This window comes from Calonectris borealis, chromosome 18, assembly GCF_964195595.1.
Source record: "Calonectris borealis chromosome 18, bCalBor7.hap1.2, whole genome shotgun sequence".
NCBI classification, from domain to species: domain Eukaryota; kingdom Metazoa; phylum Chordata; class Aves; order Procellariiformes; family Procellariidae; genus Calonectris; species Calonectris borealis.
The window spans coordinates 10,954,158-10,970,598 of NC_134329.1; the positions used below are offsets into that span (position 1 = coordinate 10,954,158).

At 47.2% G+C, this 16,441-nt stretch overlaps 2 protein-coding genes across 2 annotated transcripts; both read right to left on the reverse strand.

The window, feature by feature from the left end:
- Positions 1 to 602: 602 nt before the first annotated feature.
- On the reverse strand, positions 603 to 11,058 carry DDX51 (DEAD-box helicase 51). Its single transcript, XM_075167918.1, has 16 exons — positions 10,999 to 11,058; positions 10,470 to 10,843; positions 9,836 to 10,080; positions 9,558 to 9,708; positions 7,947 to 8,092; positions 7,520 to 7,591; positions 7,229 to 7,335; positions 6,599 to 6,707; positions 5,884 to 6,029; positions 4,974 to 5,172; positions 4,218 to 4,333; positions 4,009 to 4,125; positions 2,958 to 3,059; positions 2,422 to 2,485; positions 2,078 to 2,212; positions 603 to 1,204 (listed from the first exon to the last, which is right to left on the reverse strand). Exons 1-16 carry the CDS (start codon positions 11,019 to 11,021, stop codon positions 1,178 to 1,180), a joined length of 2,133 nt encoding a protein of 710 aa, XP_075024019.1. The 5' UTR covers positions 11,022 to 11,058; the 3' UTR covers positions 603 to 1,177.
- Positions 11,059 to 11,850: 792 nt separating this feature from the next.
- LOC142090278 (macrophage migration inhibitory factor) lies at positions 11,851 to 14,641 on the reverse strand. The gene is made up of 3 exons (XM_075167920.1): positions 14,224 to 14,641; positions 12,984 to 13,156; positions 11,851 to 12,118 (listed from the first exon to the last, which is right to left on the reverse strand). The coding sequence occupies exons 1-3, from the start codon at positions 14,329 to 14,331 to the stop codon at positions 12,052 to 12,054; spliced, it is 348 nt and encodes a 115-aa protein (XP_075024021.1). The 5' UTR covers positions 14,332 to 14,641; the 3' UTR covers positions 11,851 to 12,051.
- Positions 14,642 to 16,441: the final 1,800 nt, after the last annotated feature.

Consider the following 16,441-nt stretch of genomic DNA (forward strand, 5'->3'; position numbering starts at 1 on the left):
ACAGCTCTTGCAGAAGAGGACTTTCCATTCCTGCTACTCTGCCACCAGCCCAGGCGCCCGTGCTGTGCAAAAACTGCTTGAGAGAGAAAGCAGTCACACAGTAGGAAGACACACACCACTTCACTGCTATAAAACCACTCCACATTGCTCCTGTCTTTACAAGATGCAACCACCCTTCCTGACACCCATTCCTCCAAGAGTCCCAGCCCTTCGTTTTGCACCAATAACGTATTGCTAATACTGGTGTACATTTATTTTGTTTTACAAAATAATAAACCAGAGCTGGGGTGTTTCCTGCTGAAGGTCTTGGAGGGTAGCTGCAGGCTGCAGCTATGTGGTAGCTCTAAGCCTTCTGCCAGGGGCAGCTAAAAATATCAGTGGCATGTGTCAAATACAGATTTATAGCTTGCAGTGATACTGACTCCAGAGTATTCGTATCAGACATCAGCCATTTTTAGTCTGCACTAACACCAACCTAACACTTAATAATACCTGCTGTTACCACTGGTACTGAATATGGGAAAGAAATGATGTAGGCAAGAAAATGACAAAAAAGGCACAAGACTATAGAAGTGAAAAATCCCTTTAACGCTATCTCCATCCCTGTACCCAGGAATCTTTATTAGACAAGTGTTTTAAAAACATAGATAGTATTTATTTAAAAGTTGCAGTCACTTCAGCTTAGTGCAGCTCTTCAAACACGCTTCTGCTATAGGCACTGTACAGGTGTTTATGCATTTGCAGACACAGCTCCTTATGCAGTCAGACAGAACCATGAGTTGTCCCAGTTCGGAGGCAAGAAAGGTGCAGCCCTCACCTTTGGAGACCAGCAGTTCCATCAGGCCCATGCTCAAGAGCTGTGTAATGGCTCTTCTCTTCACTGGTGGTAATTTTACATATGCCAGTAGGATATGATGCAAAGTCCTCTTCAAGACAACTGTATCTCAAAATTATTATTTTTTTTTTTAAACCAGTAACTGAAGTCTGTTTGCAGTGTCCTTGAAAGGGGAACAAGGCCTGTAATAGCTGACTTCGGACGTGATAAGGTTGAGGAGCCAACCATCCAGCACCATTCAGGGACCATGTCTCATTGTTACCATGCTGGGTAGCAGTCCATGATCTATCCCGCTCAGCAGCTTCACTGCCATGAAACACGACCTTCTCAGCTTCCATTCATTCAGGCTCGTTTCTGTGCTCGCTCGTTCTGTTCGAAATAAAAGTTGAGAGCTGACTGAAGATGCCCCTGTCTCAGAGTCACACAGAAGGGACTTTGGGGAGCAATGGTACAATTTAATAATCCTTTCTGCCCCAGTTCTCCAACATTCCTAGTCTACAACTCAAAATCGTAATTTTTCAAGGACAGATGTTTATCAGGATTCCTCAAATTAGAGAGCAAAACACTTGCCCAAATGATACAGCACAGAAAGTCTATTATGGATCCCTAGTTTATCCATCTGGCAAGTTAAATGCTATCCGGTTTTTTTCTGAAAGCTCTCAACCTTCCCACTGATGCATAAAGGAGGGCCTGCAGAAAATGCTTTCCTGGCTTGGAATACCCAACTTCTAGTCAGCATAGCTATAAATTACAGTCTTAAAACTCTGTAATGACAAAAGGTTTAATCTCTGTATTTTGTTTGCCTTCCTCTGGGTAGTTGCCAAAATCCCAGCTCCAGAGGTAAAGAGAAAGGCAGAATAGAAAAGGAAACACCCACAAATCATAGAATCATAGAATCATTTAGGTTGGAAAAGACCCTTAAGATCATCGAGTCCAACCATTAACCTAACACTGTCAAGTCCACCACTAAACCATGTCCCTAAGCACCAGGTCTACGTGTCTTTTAAATAGCTCCAGGGATGCTGCCTACCTTTCTTTTAACAGAGAACCTCTTTCTCCCCTCCCCACCCTTTCTGAGTATTTCATAATGATGCACCCACAAATGCTGCCATCACACTGAAACGGAAACGGGTCAGTTAAAGGACAGGATCCTGGACACTAATACTTCTGCTAGTCATGAGTTGCAATAAACTGAGCAAGTTGTAGTTTGATTTTTTAAATTTTCTTCCCCGTTTCAATTACCTTGACTGTCTTCTCAAGCTTACACAGAGCCTCCTCATATTGCTGCACCAATGGCTTTAATGAGTTGCCCTTCACTGGGTGCTTCTTTATGTCTTGGATGCCAGCATCCTTCAACATCCGCAGAAACCTACGTTCCTGGATAACAAAACAGACACAGGAGATGAGACACCCCACTATCAGCTAGAAAATGAGCACATTTTGGAACATGCTGCCTAGTCAGGAAATAATTTAAGTTTCCAAGTACAAAGCTCAGCTAACGGGAAAAGGTGGGAAGTAGTATGAACTTTATCTTCCTTATGCCCCTGCATGCATCCTTATCAAAGGAATCCACACCAACAACATACCTGAATTCTAAGGACCAAGCTGAAAGCAACGCCCACTTTTCCTGCACGAGCCGTTCTTCCAACTCTGAAAATGGAAAAAGTAGCGTCAAGTCAGTTTAGCCACATAGTCACTGCCATTATCAGCCCCAAGACTCCGATTCTGAAATTCTCCAGATTTAAGGAACTGATTCCGAGTTTTCTGAGGTTAGCACAGCAGGACTAGCCATATGTTACAAAGGGTGAACATTTCCAGGGCTTGTTCACAGCTGCTGAGCCACTGCAGTTTTCTGAACATCTAGAAACCCATACTCGATGCTGTCCTGGGCAGTATTTCTAGGTCCTGTAAAATACATTTTCTGTAATAGGGTGCTAGTTCTCTCTTCTAATACTGCATTACTCTGGTGATGCTACGGGCTTAATTTTGATTAGAAAGCTATTTGCATATTAAAGTAAAAAAAATCCAAAGCTAAAAACCCTTTTAAGTGCATGTCACCTTTGCTAAATATTTCAAAGTAAACCAAGCTCAAACATCTTCCTTTTGTTCCTGGTTGTCTTACCGGTGAATATATGTCCTGATGAACTGAGGCGCATCATAGTTTATTACATAATTCACTCCTTTAATGTCAATCCCTCGTGCAGTGGCATCTGTGCTGATTAACCTGGTTTTAAACGTACATATAATCATTTTCAGGTAACACCTCTTGCACTACACACGCAAGTGAAACACAAGTGAACACAGCGCAACTCTTGCTAATCTCTGTTCAAACCGGGCAGCCAGCCTCCCACCTCTGAGCACGGCAGCAGCACTGCAACTCACTCCTCATCGTCACTGGCATTATTAGCTGCCTGCAAACCTCCAAGCATCACAACAGGTTTGTCACCGACGGCTGTGCATGAAAAGTGACTGGGTGTTTCCAGGTTCTCCAAGCGTGCGACACTAAGCCAGACAGCTCCCACCACACTGGAGGTTATAAACTTATAAGCTATCTGAACATTCCATAAAGGCACTGAATGCAGACAGCGAGGTGCAAAATTCCAGTAGTCAAGGATGAATTTAAACACAGGGTTTGGATAAAAAGAAAATCCAGAAAATAAATATTTACCTTCCTCTCAGAGACATTCTATAGATGCAATCCCATATAGCTACCGAAATCACAAAGCAAATGAAACACATGGATAGAAGTAAATTTGTATGCCAGTCTGATCAGGGGTTTCCTTGGTAGGAAGCACCTAATACTATACATAGTTCTAGCACCAACATTCATTTTCTTCCAAAAAGCACCAGACCCCAGCACAGATATTAAACTTAAGATTTTTCAGAACTGTATGTGTTTTGGGCAACTATATGAACAAGCAGTTACATTTACTACTTGTAATAAAATAATACACAGAAATTCAGACTACAGCTAGATTAGAACAGGCCCAGTTACATGCAGGGGCAACAATTCAAAAGTGCCAAGTCCAAGTCTCACATCCATTCTGTAAGTTGGTTCCTGCACACTGTTTATAGAGGACCCCATTTAACTGTGTTCTTGGTTCTACCTAGCTTTTCACACTGGAAATAGCCTATGTTGGAAGACATGCAGGAAACTCATTTGAGATGCTCACAGTTGTATTTTTCCTTGTTCAAATTCCTTCATCGTTCTCTGTCTCTCATTCGGAGGTAACCGAGAAGAAAATTCAGCCACAGTGACTCCACCAAAGGCTTGAACCAGCAGGAACAATCTGTAAGTAAACAGGTTAGAAACAGTCACTTCCTTATCTCTCCAACATTAATTGACAGATACCTACTATAGTGCTCTCATTAATATATTCACCTGTGAGAAGCTTCCCTGGAGTTGGTAAAGCACAACACGCGGGTAAATTTCATTGTCAGCATGAAATGCAACAGGAGCAAAGGCTTGGAATTCAGGTCACAAGGCACGTAACATTGCTGCAGTCGACAAGGAAGAAGTTCAGAGAGAAAAATTACTTCTTGCCAAGGCTATCTTCTCTGAAACCTACTACCTGTCCATGACCTACATAGGCTTGGGTGTTTTGCAACTGACTAATAGCAGCAAAACCAGACCCCACAATGCTACTCTCTTTAGAACAAGTCACAATCACAGGCTGGGAGGATACAACACAAGGTGGAGACAGGAGACCTGCGTTGTTCTAATGGTCTCACTTCTCCACGGCAAATAACAACATGCACTTGCTTGTCTACAGGGTGACCTGTATCTACGTGCCTTGAAATGCACGTTATGCATAAGTGCTAATACATTATTGTTACTTTATATCTCCACTCCCCATTGTTTGTAAACTTAATTCTGCATGAAGAGAGTTTAATTAAAAAAAAACCCAAATAATAAATCCAGTCTTAACCAAATGAACACTAAGTAACGAGAAAACAAATGCGCAAAGGTGGAGCTCTCTGGATCATAAATACTCCCAAAGCCACTTTCTCCCAGCACCTCTGTAATGCAAGGAATCATAGGGCAGACATATTTGTTTATAGGGTAAAAACATAACTAGATACTCCAGAGTTAAACAAATCTTCAAGTATAATTTATTCAAGAGAATTAATGTCATACCGATAGCCCCTCAGGGAGTGTGTATTTCTTATTAGTATCTTGTTCAGTCTCTGTTCCATCTCCGAGTGTTTTTTTCTCAGAATAGACAGACGTGAAGAGGCGAGGCTGAAATAAATCCAGCTGCTGCAGTTTCTCTGGGTCCTGGGTCAGCGTGGCTGAAAACAGCAGTTTCTGTAAGGGTATCTGGGGATAGCAGGAGCTGAAATAAATAGCACACGGAAACTGAGCTTTGAGGATAGGGCAAAGGAGTTCCCCCGCAAATGCCTTCAGATGATGTTATGAGGGAAGCAATTAACACTTTTTGATGCTCATTTCTTGCTCTGGGCCTCTTCTGTAGGTTCTTTTTCACCCTTGTTTTATGGTGGAGTTCATAGACGGAACCGATCAGCACTCTCAACCAACTGCACAACCTGCATCCGTTACCCCTGCACACATCCTTGCAGCCCAGTTTCCCGTGTCCTCATTCTAGTTCCTTCCTTCCCTAGTTGCTGATCTCAGCTTCTGACACATCTCTACCATGCAGTATGAAAACAGCAGCTGCAGATAGATAATTCCAAGAGTTTTCCTTCAAATCCATTACTCAGCTTGCCAGAGGGCATTGCTATAGTTACTGTGCAAATGAATCAGACTTGCAGTATTTGTGCATTCTTTTGATGCTCCCTTTAGTCTAGTTAAGGAAAGCTTGGAGAATACAATACTTAGGCTTCAGTCTAAAAGACAGCCTCTGGTATCAGCTGTTCACTGCCTGCTTTTTCAAGCTTTGAAAAATCAGCTGCCTCACTTTGGCAGACATTTCTCAGAGTAAGGAAGCTTTGGGAGTGCCTGCGAGGGAGTACTGTGAAGCAGGGCAGTGGCATCTAGGTGCTGGTGTCCATGCTACCAGTTCGAAGAAATGCATTTGCCAACTTACCTGGCTGCTGTTACAGGTCCTGGTTTGGTCCTCTGAAAGAGCGTCTTGGAGCCAGAGTCATTTTCTACTTGGAATGCAGCTTTGACAATTTGGTTCAGACAGTTCTGGTGCATGTCATCAATCATACGGTCAGCTTCATCTACGATCTGAATTCACAAGGACGAAACCCACTACTTGTTAAATACTGTCTAGCATTAGGCAGCTTTTGTTTTCCTTTTGTAGTATTATCATTATCAAATGAAGGCAGAAGTTTCCACCCCAGAACTGAATTTTGCTTTTATTTCAGTGGCTCAGTAGCCAGCCTGACATTCAAACTACACACATGTTCATCTGCACATAAATCCAATCCACATCTCCGAATACGAGATAAAAATCTCCATATCCTAAATAAGATTGCAACTATGTTTCTGCACAGACTCCCATATGGTGGAAGCTACTACAGTCGATAATTTACCCTGACCTTGACCAATAAGGCTTTGCTCAGTTTGTGTTTGCAAGAGGCTAAGAGAGAAGGGGAAGTGGGTAGATGCTTGGGTGTCACGAGTTGGAATAAAATATCTCATCTTGAGACCGCTGCCTGAGCAATCTGGAGTGTAGACCAGGCCCATACAACAGTTCCAACAGAGATGTATTTATGTACCATGCAAGAACAAAGTAGGAATTACAGCTGTAATGGACCTTGCACTAAGATGGAAGACCTGTGGAGCTGACTCACCAGGAACCGAAGCTGCGTCAGGCTGAACCCCGGGGTTTGGCTAATGTGATCTGTGAGCCGCCCTGGTGTAGCCACAATAATATCAGCCAGGCTGCAGTAGCCTGTCACTCTGAAAGAACAAGCAGTCCATCAGTAAGTTTCTCCCTATACCATAAAGCAAGTAACAGAGATCCTTGGTCAGCAGACCTTAAGATTTTCCTACTATTCACTTAACTGAGAAATAATTAAGTTCAAATATGCACTCTACTTTGGAAAGCAAAGGCAGTACTGGACACTATATCCTCATTTTAAACACAAAATGTCATTCTTCATTACTCTTAAAAAAACCTTAGTTGCAGCAAAATCCCGTAACAATCATTTGTACCTGTGGGTTTAAGGTAAACGTTTGCATTCTATCACCATTCTATGGTGAAGAACCCCAAAAATCTACTAAAACATAACAATCACAAAAAAGGGGTAGTAGCAGGCACTTTGACAAAGACAGAACAACCAGCGTTTAGCGTATAAACCCACTATCCAAAATCATTATTGCACGATGGTGTGATGCAATAGCCTATATTTTGACCTCTGCTTACTGAGATAAATAGTTTACAATCTCTATAAGCCTTATCAAAAGACCTTTTAACCTACTTTTTCTGGACAAGCATCTCCTGCTCCTTTGCAAAAGATTTCTGGCCAGTAATCAAAACGACTTTCAGACCTGTCCCGTCAGTGTAAATGTTGAACACTTTACTCACCTGCAAAGAGATGGGCTTTGTTAGCCACAACGAAATCATTTAAAGTAATACTTTCCATTATGCTAACAACATCAAACCCACTGACAGGGTCTTCACCCTGCTTCACAGAACAACCAAAGTCCTGATGGCACCAGCTTTTCCCCCGGCCCAGTTCTGCTCAGAGAGACGGTGAAGAGCCACTTACCTGTTGTGCCAGTTCTTTGGTGGGCAGAACAACCAGAGCTCGTACTTGGCAAACTACTCGATCTAGCAGAGCCTGCCAAAACAAAGGCCAAATGAGTCCCTGAAAGCAGTGGGGAGAGAAGAGCGTTCTTGTATCTAACCTAGTGAGAAGAGATGGGCTTGACATATCCTCATGGAGTCTTACGTTTCCATTTTACTCCCCTCCCTCCTCCAAACTCCTCATGCTGTGCCTGTTGTCTGAGAAAAGGAGTGGGATGCTGAGATGAAGGGGACTCATTCAGCTCCCCAAGACAGCTCCGAGCTAAAAATCTGCTGCTTTACAGCTACAAATTCCTTGGCTTTTTGACCTACTTCTAAGTTCAGGTTTTGCTTGAACAAAAGCAACCCCAGCACTTTCCCTACAGGTATTTTACTGGGGGTAAACTCACCTGTACTATAGGTATGACAAAAGACAGGGTTTTACCACTGCCAGTAGGTGCCGAGACGCAGATGTCTTTGGGGCGGTATCCCCCCTGCCCCACCAAATACCCATTGGATGCACTCTGTAGAATAGCAGGAATCACCTCTGCCTGAACTGAAAAAAAACCAGAAATGAACATTAACTACAGAGCTAACTGGGCTAAAACCAGTGTATCCAGAAAAAGTTACATACATAGAATCTGTTTCCACATCTGTGCTGTTGTTGCTAGACATAAGAGAGGAAGAAATCAAAACCAGTTGTTATCTGGTCTTACCTGGTTCTTGTTCACTCATGGGAGCTTAGCACTGAATACAGAGATGTCCCTCTCCAAGAATTCAGCTATTTCTAGTGCTCAGCTAGGATGTTACTGTGTTAAATATTGTTTTCAACTTGTATCTGTCTTCTCATTCTCATGTTAGGATGGCACTGGGCACATTTAAAACCTATGAATGTTTGTCTGTAAGCATCCTTTCTTTGAAGTACAAACTACTCATATAAACACAGAATATGGAACACAGCCTTATCTGCCAAGGAGCAAAATGCACAACTCCTATAGGCTTTGGAGTCATTCAAGTTCGCTGCAGGAGAGTACACAAGGACTGAAGCAAACAGTCCTGTACAGACAAAGCTTTGGCTGTCATGCATGAACTCTCTTCTTTCCCTGTCCCATGACAAGCCCTGACAAACTGGCCAACTTCAGTTTATCTATGAGGTTTAGCAGCCAGGAGATTTAGCTCCATTACAAGACCATACTCAGTGGACGACGTAGGACTTCAGTGGACACCATCTCTACCAGAGAGAGCATGACACTGCTTGGTTTATCTACCCATAAGCTGGACTTGATTTATGAGAAAACACAAGAAGTTGCTATCAGCAACCTGTTAAGATCTCCCAGAACAAAATAAGCAATAGCATTTACATTAAAACGTTATGTAACAGCATACTTAAAAAGAGAAGATACATGCTGGCTTTCTAATGTAACCTTGATGAGTCTCTGATACAGTCTAAGCCTCCAGGCTCAGCTGGAGCAAGTAATGGGAAGAAGGTGGGATCTCTGACCTTCAGCCATTCTCTCCCTCTCCTTATCCCTGCTTCCAGCTGTGCTTTCTGGTTATTTAGGAGCTGACATTTATCCTACTTGTCTGCAAAACCGGTAAAATAATGGAAAACTAACAGCTTTTTTTGCTTGAACAGTTTTCTGCTGCTTTAATGAGTTGAACAGGTTCCCAGAGAGGTCTAATTAGAAGCAGAGATGGTGGAAAGTAAGGAACTAACGCACAAGCCTGGCATAAGGGGGGAAAGTGGGAAGACACAAGTAAGACCTCCCTCTTTTGGCAGCTGTGAGCTATTACTTCAAGCCACCATATTTTGTGGAGCTGCATTTATGATTAGATAACAGATTTCAATTACTCAGCCTAGATAAAGATTTGAAAGTGAAGGGTTAAAACTGTACAATCACTTTGATGCATTAAACTTGTTTTTGTTCTATCTTTTACTTCACTGACTACATAAAATATACAGCAACACATCGCAAGAACTACATAAGTCAATTCAGAAGACAAAAGCACTATCAAGGTACCTGGAAAAAACGACTCTATCCCATTCATTTGCAGCTTTTTCAACAGCCTGGGATGAACTCCTGGGACATCTCTGATTGGAACTAGATTATCTTTAATACGTTTTTGCACTCGTTTGGGTTGAGCAAGCCACTGTGGTAAGAAAGGCTGAACCTGAGGTGAGGGAAAAGAGAATAACAAACCACTTCTGTCGTCAAACAGGCAATGCCATATATAAAATAAGCTGGTAAGGATGCCTGTTCCTTCTTGACCATCATCAAAATTCAGTCAAGCTGGTTACCTTCTGCACTGGCTTTCTGTCGTAGTCTCCAAGAACTATCAAACTGGAGGGTGGAGGATTTGCCTCTTCCTCCGAGGCTGCTAAGGACAGGTCCTCCTGTGTGCTTTGACTTCCTTCAGCTCTTTCACTGTTCTCTTTCTTCCTTATTTCAGCTCCCTCTGTTCCCTCATCTCCCTTTTTCTTTTTAGAAGACTTATTTTTAAGATTGCTTCTGTTTTCCTGTTGTTTGATGTCTTCTTCAGAATCTGGAATTTGGATAACAGGAATACAAAGCTACAGGTCAGAACGTGCTACAGAAAAGGGATGTAGGGAACATTTTACAACATAAGACTTAAGCAACAACTTGCAAGCTCCTCTTTCTTCCTAAATCCAAGTGCAAAAGCCAAACATTCCTTCACTGGTATGGAAGCAACTGAAGACTGAGGTGACATGCTTCCCTCCCTCCCTTACACTACACTGATCCTCAAAGTCTGCAGTATGGGGCTTTCCCTTAAAAAAGGGATTACTTTGGGAACATATTAAGCAGAGGAAAACAAAATTTACCATGAGGTAAATTCGGCAAGTTACTCAAAGGGTAACTTGCGTCTACCTCTCTGTTGAGAACTGTCGACCAAAATGACCCGTTTATCGTTACCTGCTTCATTCCTCTCTTGAGGCACTGCCGATTTTCTTCTATTCTCTTTCTTCTTCTTCTTCGATGGAGTGCTGCCATCTGCCGCGTCCTCAGTATCCGCCCTTTCTTCAGAAGAGCTGCGAGGCTGTTGCTTTTTCTTTAGCTTCTTCTGCCCTTGCGCACAGGGCTGCTCTTCGCTCTCCCTCTTCCTTTTTCCTTCCCCGGGTTCACCCTCGGGGCTCAGCCCCGCGCCCCCTGGGCCTTCCTCTCCCTCGGGCTGCGCCTCCTGCTGCTTCTTCAGCTGCCGGGCCTTCGCCTGCTGGCGCAGCCGCTCCAGCAGGACCCGAGCCCGGTCCTCCGCCTCGGCCCCCTCCTGCTCCTCCTCCCCGCCGTACCTGAAACAGCCCAGACAGAACCTCCTCAGGCACCAGCTCCGTCCGGCCACGCACCCTCCACTCGAGTCCCTGCCGTGGGGGGACGCCGGGACCCAGCTCCCGCAGCCAACCCGGGCCGGAGCTGAGGGCCAGCCCGCGCCCGGGGCAGGGGGTACCTGTTGATGCAGAAGAGCGCCATGGCCGCGCCGCGCCGCCCGGGCGCACGGAGATGACGTCAGCAGAGCCCGCGTGGCGCGAGGCAGCGGCGGAAGGCTCCAGAAGGCGCGGGGGCGGCTGCGCGCCGCCTGCCGGCAGGGGAGGGGCGGCGCCGCGCGCTCCCTGAGGGGAGGACGCCTGAGGCGGGAAGGGCGGCTGAGGAATCGGTGAAGGAGGAAGGCCGGGAAGGTGGTGATGGGAAAATGCTGAGGGGAGAAAAGTACCTCAGTCGCGGCCCCGCCAGCCCCGCATGGCGGGAGGCCGGCCGCGAGACACTGAGGCCCAGGAGAGCACAGCATCACTGTGGGGACAGGCTGGCAGCCAGCACAGAGGCTTACCACAGCGCCGAGGGCGACCCTGCTTGCCTGAAGGGAGCCAGCGTAAGCAGTGTGGATAGCAGCAATTCGACTGCGCACGCAAAAGCACTCCTTCCTTTCTTGCTTGGCCCCACACGGCTGGCACATTGTTAGAGGAAAGCCTCCCTGAAGCAGCAGGTACAGGGCTGGCCCAAGGACTGCTTTCACTGTGGCAATGAAGGGCACAGCCAAAAAAACAAAACCAAACCTCAGAGCAACAAGAAGCCCTGAAGGCATCTACAGCCTCTGGAGCCCAGCAAGGTAAAAATCACCCTGGAGTGCTGTCAGACACCCGCCACTCAGTCTAACCGTACTGTGAAATACCATGTCTGAGAAATAGAAGCAAACCCAAAGTGTGCCTTTTGTTTGCTTTAGCAATCAGAGTGAAACAGATATGTTCCCAGTTGCCCAACTCCATCCCCCATCCCCAACCTGCAAAAGCCTACACCAGACAGCTTACTTCTAAATCTTTATTTGCTTTCTACACAGAGAAAACAGAGGAATGTTGAAGCAGCAATATTTAAACACACTAGCAGGGAACCATCAATCTGTGAGGGTGCACAAAATGCAACACAGGGCCATTTGTGCAGTGGTCTCTGCTAAGGGGGAGGATGAGGGTAGGTCCAGAAGCAGCCTCTTCAGAGAGACGGGAGAGCTCTAGGCAAAGGTGGAGCCATTCCAGCCCACATTGGCAGCGTTCATGTCAAAGTAGTTGATGTACACCCTGCAGAAGAGGCACAGGAAGACACAAACAATGAATTCATTAACTCATTTATGTAAGTAATGAGTGAGACAGGACAACAGGACAGGGGACAGTGCTTCCTATCCCTCAGAAGAAATTTCAAGCTTCATTTTTACTGAAAGCTAGCTAAGTTCTCTGGTAGAGCCTCCAAACAGTCAATATCCCTCAGAGTCCTGGAATTGTACTTTTTTTCTTTTTTAAAATACAAACTCTTCTTCAGTCAGGGACTGTCCAAACACCAGGCAGCTTTTGGTTAGCAGCCTGTCAAGAATTTCTGGAGATCAAAACCTTTTGTTTACGAGCACTGCAGTCCTTCGCACGTGTCAAACAGACAGGCAGCCTTACGAAAGCCGAGCAGGCCCTCAGGGCCGGCTCTGCACTTCTCCCTTCCAACCCCAGTGGATCAGTGGCAGCAGGTTCTTCCCATCCTTCACCGCTGCACGCAGACACTCTCCCAAGGCTCCGCAGCCTGCGAGGAAGCTGTTCACAGCCTGCTGGTTTCTACTTTGCCTGTCAGCTCCAGCCTGTTACTGCTCCTCCCTTGTGCTTTCAGCCTCCCATCACCAGAGGACATCACACCTCAGCGGCAAAAACGCACTGAACAACTTGTCAGCCCTCTGGGATTTTTCCCTACTCTGAGAACAGGAAGCCATTTAACAGAGGACTCTCAAGGAAAAGATGTAGGCATCAAACTCTTAACTGGATACAAAAATGCTGCAAATAATCACTCTGTATTTTCTCAAATATATGGACTTATTCCTGCCTTTTTGTATTTTTGTGTTAACTTTTCAAAACAGTTTCAGAGAGCCACAGGAACAAGGTTAGTAACATCGTGTCCCAGCCTTACCTGTCTGCAGATACATGCAAGTGCTTAGAGATCAGATCACACAGGAGCTTGGTGTAGGTCTTGTTCTGCTGCCCTCCTATTTTGCCAATGCTGTAAAGGCTGCAGAGCGCACAGGGATCAGTGGAGCCCCCGAAGGACATCATCTGATCAGGTATGATGTGCACAGCTATGTACTGCCATAAGAGAACAAACAGTTACAGGATATCTCACCTTTACTCTCCCGATACAAACTCGCTTTAGGTACCAACTTTAAACAGCACAGTTGTGTGCTGCATTGCGGCCCAGGCAGCTCGCCAGTGCTGCGCTCTGCACCCTTCCGAGGCTCAGGCACTGCAGCCCACATGGGTGGCATGGCAGGGCATGCTGCGGGGATCCCCCCAAGCTTGGCTCTCAGCTTTAGGAACGAAGGTTGTGTGCGTGCAAAGCCACAGGCGAAACAGGTAAGCCTGTCCGCCGCACGGCTGGAGATAAAGGTCTTAAAACTGTGTTTGCGTGCCAGAATTCACACCCACAAATCACTGACTGAGCCACCGGGCCCGTCTAAGAACCGCTCTGCAATTCAGCCCTATCGGGCTTCGACTTCTCAGGCTGCAGCGGTCTGGCCCAAGGGGGGCCGCATCCGATCCCGGGAGAACCGAGAGCAGCCCAGCTCAGGATCTATTACTTCGCTTTGCCAGAGACTCGCTGGCCTGGCAGATACCAGCCCCTTCCCCCACACGTGCCGCTGGCACAGCTCCGCGGCCGAAATCCCGACTCCCGGGCACAAGCGCTGACAAATCTCCGGCGTTGTAGCTATTCGAGCACCGAGCTTCCTGCAGGTGAGGTTACTGCTCCGGGCGGCCAGGCCGATGGCTTCCGGCAGCCGCACGGCCCAGGGACGGGCTGCAGCGCAGACAGAGGCAGCGGGAGGCCTGCCGCCGCGCCGCGGCTCCCTCGGCCCTGCGTAGGGCTGCCGGCGGGGGGAGGGACGGGCACAAGCCCTTTCCGCTGGAGCAGCGGGGCCCGCAGTCACGTTGCGTCCGCAGATGCCCGTCGGCGGCCGGGGCCCCTCCGCCCCGGGTGAGCGAGAGAGCGGGCGCGGCCCCGCGGCTGCCGCGCCGGGGCCTCCCCTCAGCGCCGAACGCCGCGCACATGCTCGCCCCGCGCCCAGCCCAGCTGGCCCCATCCCGGGGCGGCCCCCGCTCCCGCCGCCCCGCGGCCCTCCGCCTCCGGCAGCACCAGCCCCGCCGCCCGCCCTCACCTGCGCGGGCTTGCCGGTGGCCTTGGCCAGCTGCTGGGTGAGGTCGCCCAGCAGGCTGTCGGGCACGGCGTCCTTGCAGACGTTGGTCTGGATGGCGAACATGGGCATGGTGGCGGCGGCGGAGGGCAGCGGGGCCGATGGCGGGAGCGGAGCGGTGCAGCGGGACCGGCGGCGGCAGCGCTTTTAGTGTGCGCGGGGCCTCGCCGGCCTTAAAGGGGCCGCGCCCGGCGGGGCGGGGAAGGGAGCGGAGGGGGGAGGCTGCCTCCCCAATCTGCTGCCCTCGTTGCGGTTTACGGCTTCCCTCCCCCGGCAGCGTCCCGGCCAGAACTCTCCCCCCCCCCTTTCCGCCGTTATTCGTTTGCTGTGTTACTACTATTGAGCATTTTTTGAGGGTATGTTGTAGGCTTCTCCCTGGAACAGAGTCCTGCCGCGCTGGGCAGTTCATACATACCCTGGTATCAGCGCATGTGGTACTACCGCTGTAGCGCTCCCGCTGGCTTTGGCAGGATCAGGGCCAAAAAGGGCTAGAGGCCCTAGCTTGGCAGTTGCAAAAAGGGGTACTTGCCCTGGCTCCGAAGGGAATTCTTTTCTTTTGCAAAATAAAGGCACGTTTTTTGTTTTAATTGTGTGCATTGCTTTAACACGATGTAAGCAGAAACTTGCTGGCATGTTAATTATTCTCTAACATTTTTCAATCAAATTGGAAGTGATCTATTACTCCTCAGCATCCTCATTTTCACATCATATTGTTCTACTGGAAAAAGCCAGAAGTGATCTTTTTTCGCTTAGAAATGAAATGGTGCGTGTCTATTCGGAGGTGAGAGGCAGCCTGAGAGACGAGCCTTCTGCTGGGCTGTGTGACGTGATGCACGTAGGCTGCAGAGAGCATGACTCCGCACCCTGCCTCTTACACTGCCGTGGCTGCAGCGTAGCTCTCTGCTTGAAATGACTCATGGAAGGGTAAAGAGGATCAGGTCCAGAGCCTGCTCCACTCAGACATTTTACACACAAGAATCAAGCACGTGTTAATTTTTAACAAAGTCACAGCACTGCTGCTGCTAGAAAGCTTGACCATACATACATGTTACACATGTGAACACACATAGCCCTGAATGAAGAATAAGGGATGGTATTGCATAGGAATACTTTGGAGTGGCACAGGCTATAACGCTGAAAACTGGCAGGACTGAAGCACTTACTTTGTTTAGGATTAATAGTACTATTAAGAACTAAAATCGTAAGCTCCCTGCCATTGCGTAGTGCCACTTATTCCTCCCACCTTCCTGCTTCCCAGAGTTGTTGCATGGAAGTAGGGTGGGAATTCTGGCAGTGCAGGGAAAAAAACTTGAGAACAGTGTCACCACCGGTGTGCTTGCTCTGTGGCCTGCCAGGCCCAAAGTGCCTGGGCCTGCCCCTGGCCCTGCTGCCACACAATGGAAAGACATCCACAATTTCATTCTTTTTTGCCCCCTTGACTAAGGAAGCAGTGCATACATTTTCATAGCTTCTAAAGATGCATTTTTAGAAGTTAACCAAATACCAGTGTGTATGTATGCACCCCTCCCTCACGTGAGTGCTCCACACTCATGCATTCATAATACATTTTCTGGATGCACAGCATCTGTTTTAAAACACAATTGCTTGTGATTAAAATAAGACCAATGAAGAAATGTGTCTAAGAGCAAAAAACTGAAAGGTAAAATATTCTACAGAAGTATACCAAAGAGCATTCTAATGATGTGCCAAAGACAGAGGCAAAGAAAGCTTTTATATTCCCTATTAGAGAGTACAAGGATTCTTAGCAAGTAGAGGTGATTATAATTGTACCTGTGCCATGAGGTACCTTAGGAACACAGATTTCGGGGTTTGGATGCTCCAAGAGTAAGTCTGAAAGCATGTAGCATAGAAAGGCTTCAGAAGATACGTGGGGCAGGCTGAAGGCTTTCCTGCAAATAGCAGGGCTGGGGCATTCACAGGTTGCAGTTGTACATACCCACCTGCATCACAGTCAAAACCTGGACACAGAGCAACTGGACCAGGGAGGAGGAGCCAGGAGAACATCAGAGAATGCTGGTGCTGTGGCTGCAAGAACAGGCAGAGGCAGCATTCTTTGAGCAGGTGGCTCTATGAAGAAGGCAGATTGATTTCTGGAGAAGGAAACTACCTCCCCATGGGCAGTCCTGCTGTGTTTGTGGGCTTCATAGCCATTCTTCACAAG

Coding starts and splice junctions, on each gene's coding strand:
- LOC142090278 (XM_075167920.1), bottom strand. CDS start 14,331: ATGCCCATGTTCGCCATCCAGACCAACGTCTGCAAGGACGCCGTGCCC. Junction 13,157..14,223: donor CCACCGGCAAGCCCGCGCAG/GTGAGGGCGGGC, acceptor CTCTTATGGCAG/TACATAGCTGTGCACATCAT. Junction 12,119..12,983: donor TTGCATGTATCTGCAGACAG/GTAAGGCTGGGA, acceptor CCTCTTCTGCAG/GGTGTACATCAACTACTTTG.
- DDX51 (XM_075167918.1), bottom strand. CDS start 11,021: ATGGCGCTCTTCTGCATCAACAG. Junction 5,173..5,883: donor GGACCTGTAACAGCAGCCAG/GTAAGTTGGCAA, acceptor TATTTATTTCAG/CTCCTGCTATCCCCAGATAC. Junction 3,060..4,008: donor GAACAAGGAAAAATACAACT/GTGAGCATCTCA, acceptor GTTTAAAACCAG/GTTAATCAGCACAGATGCCA.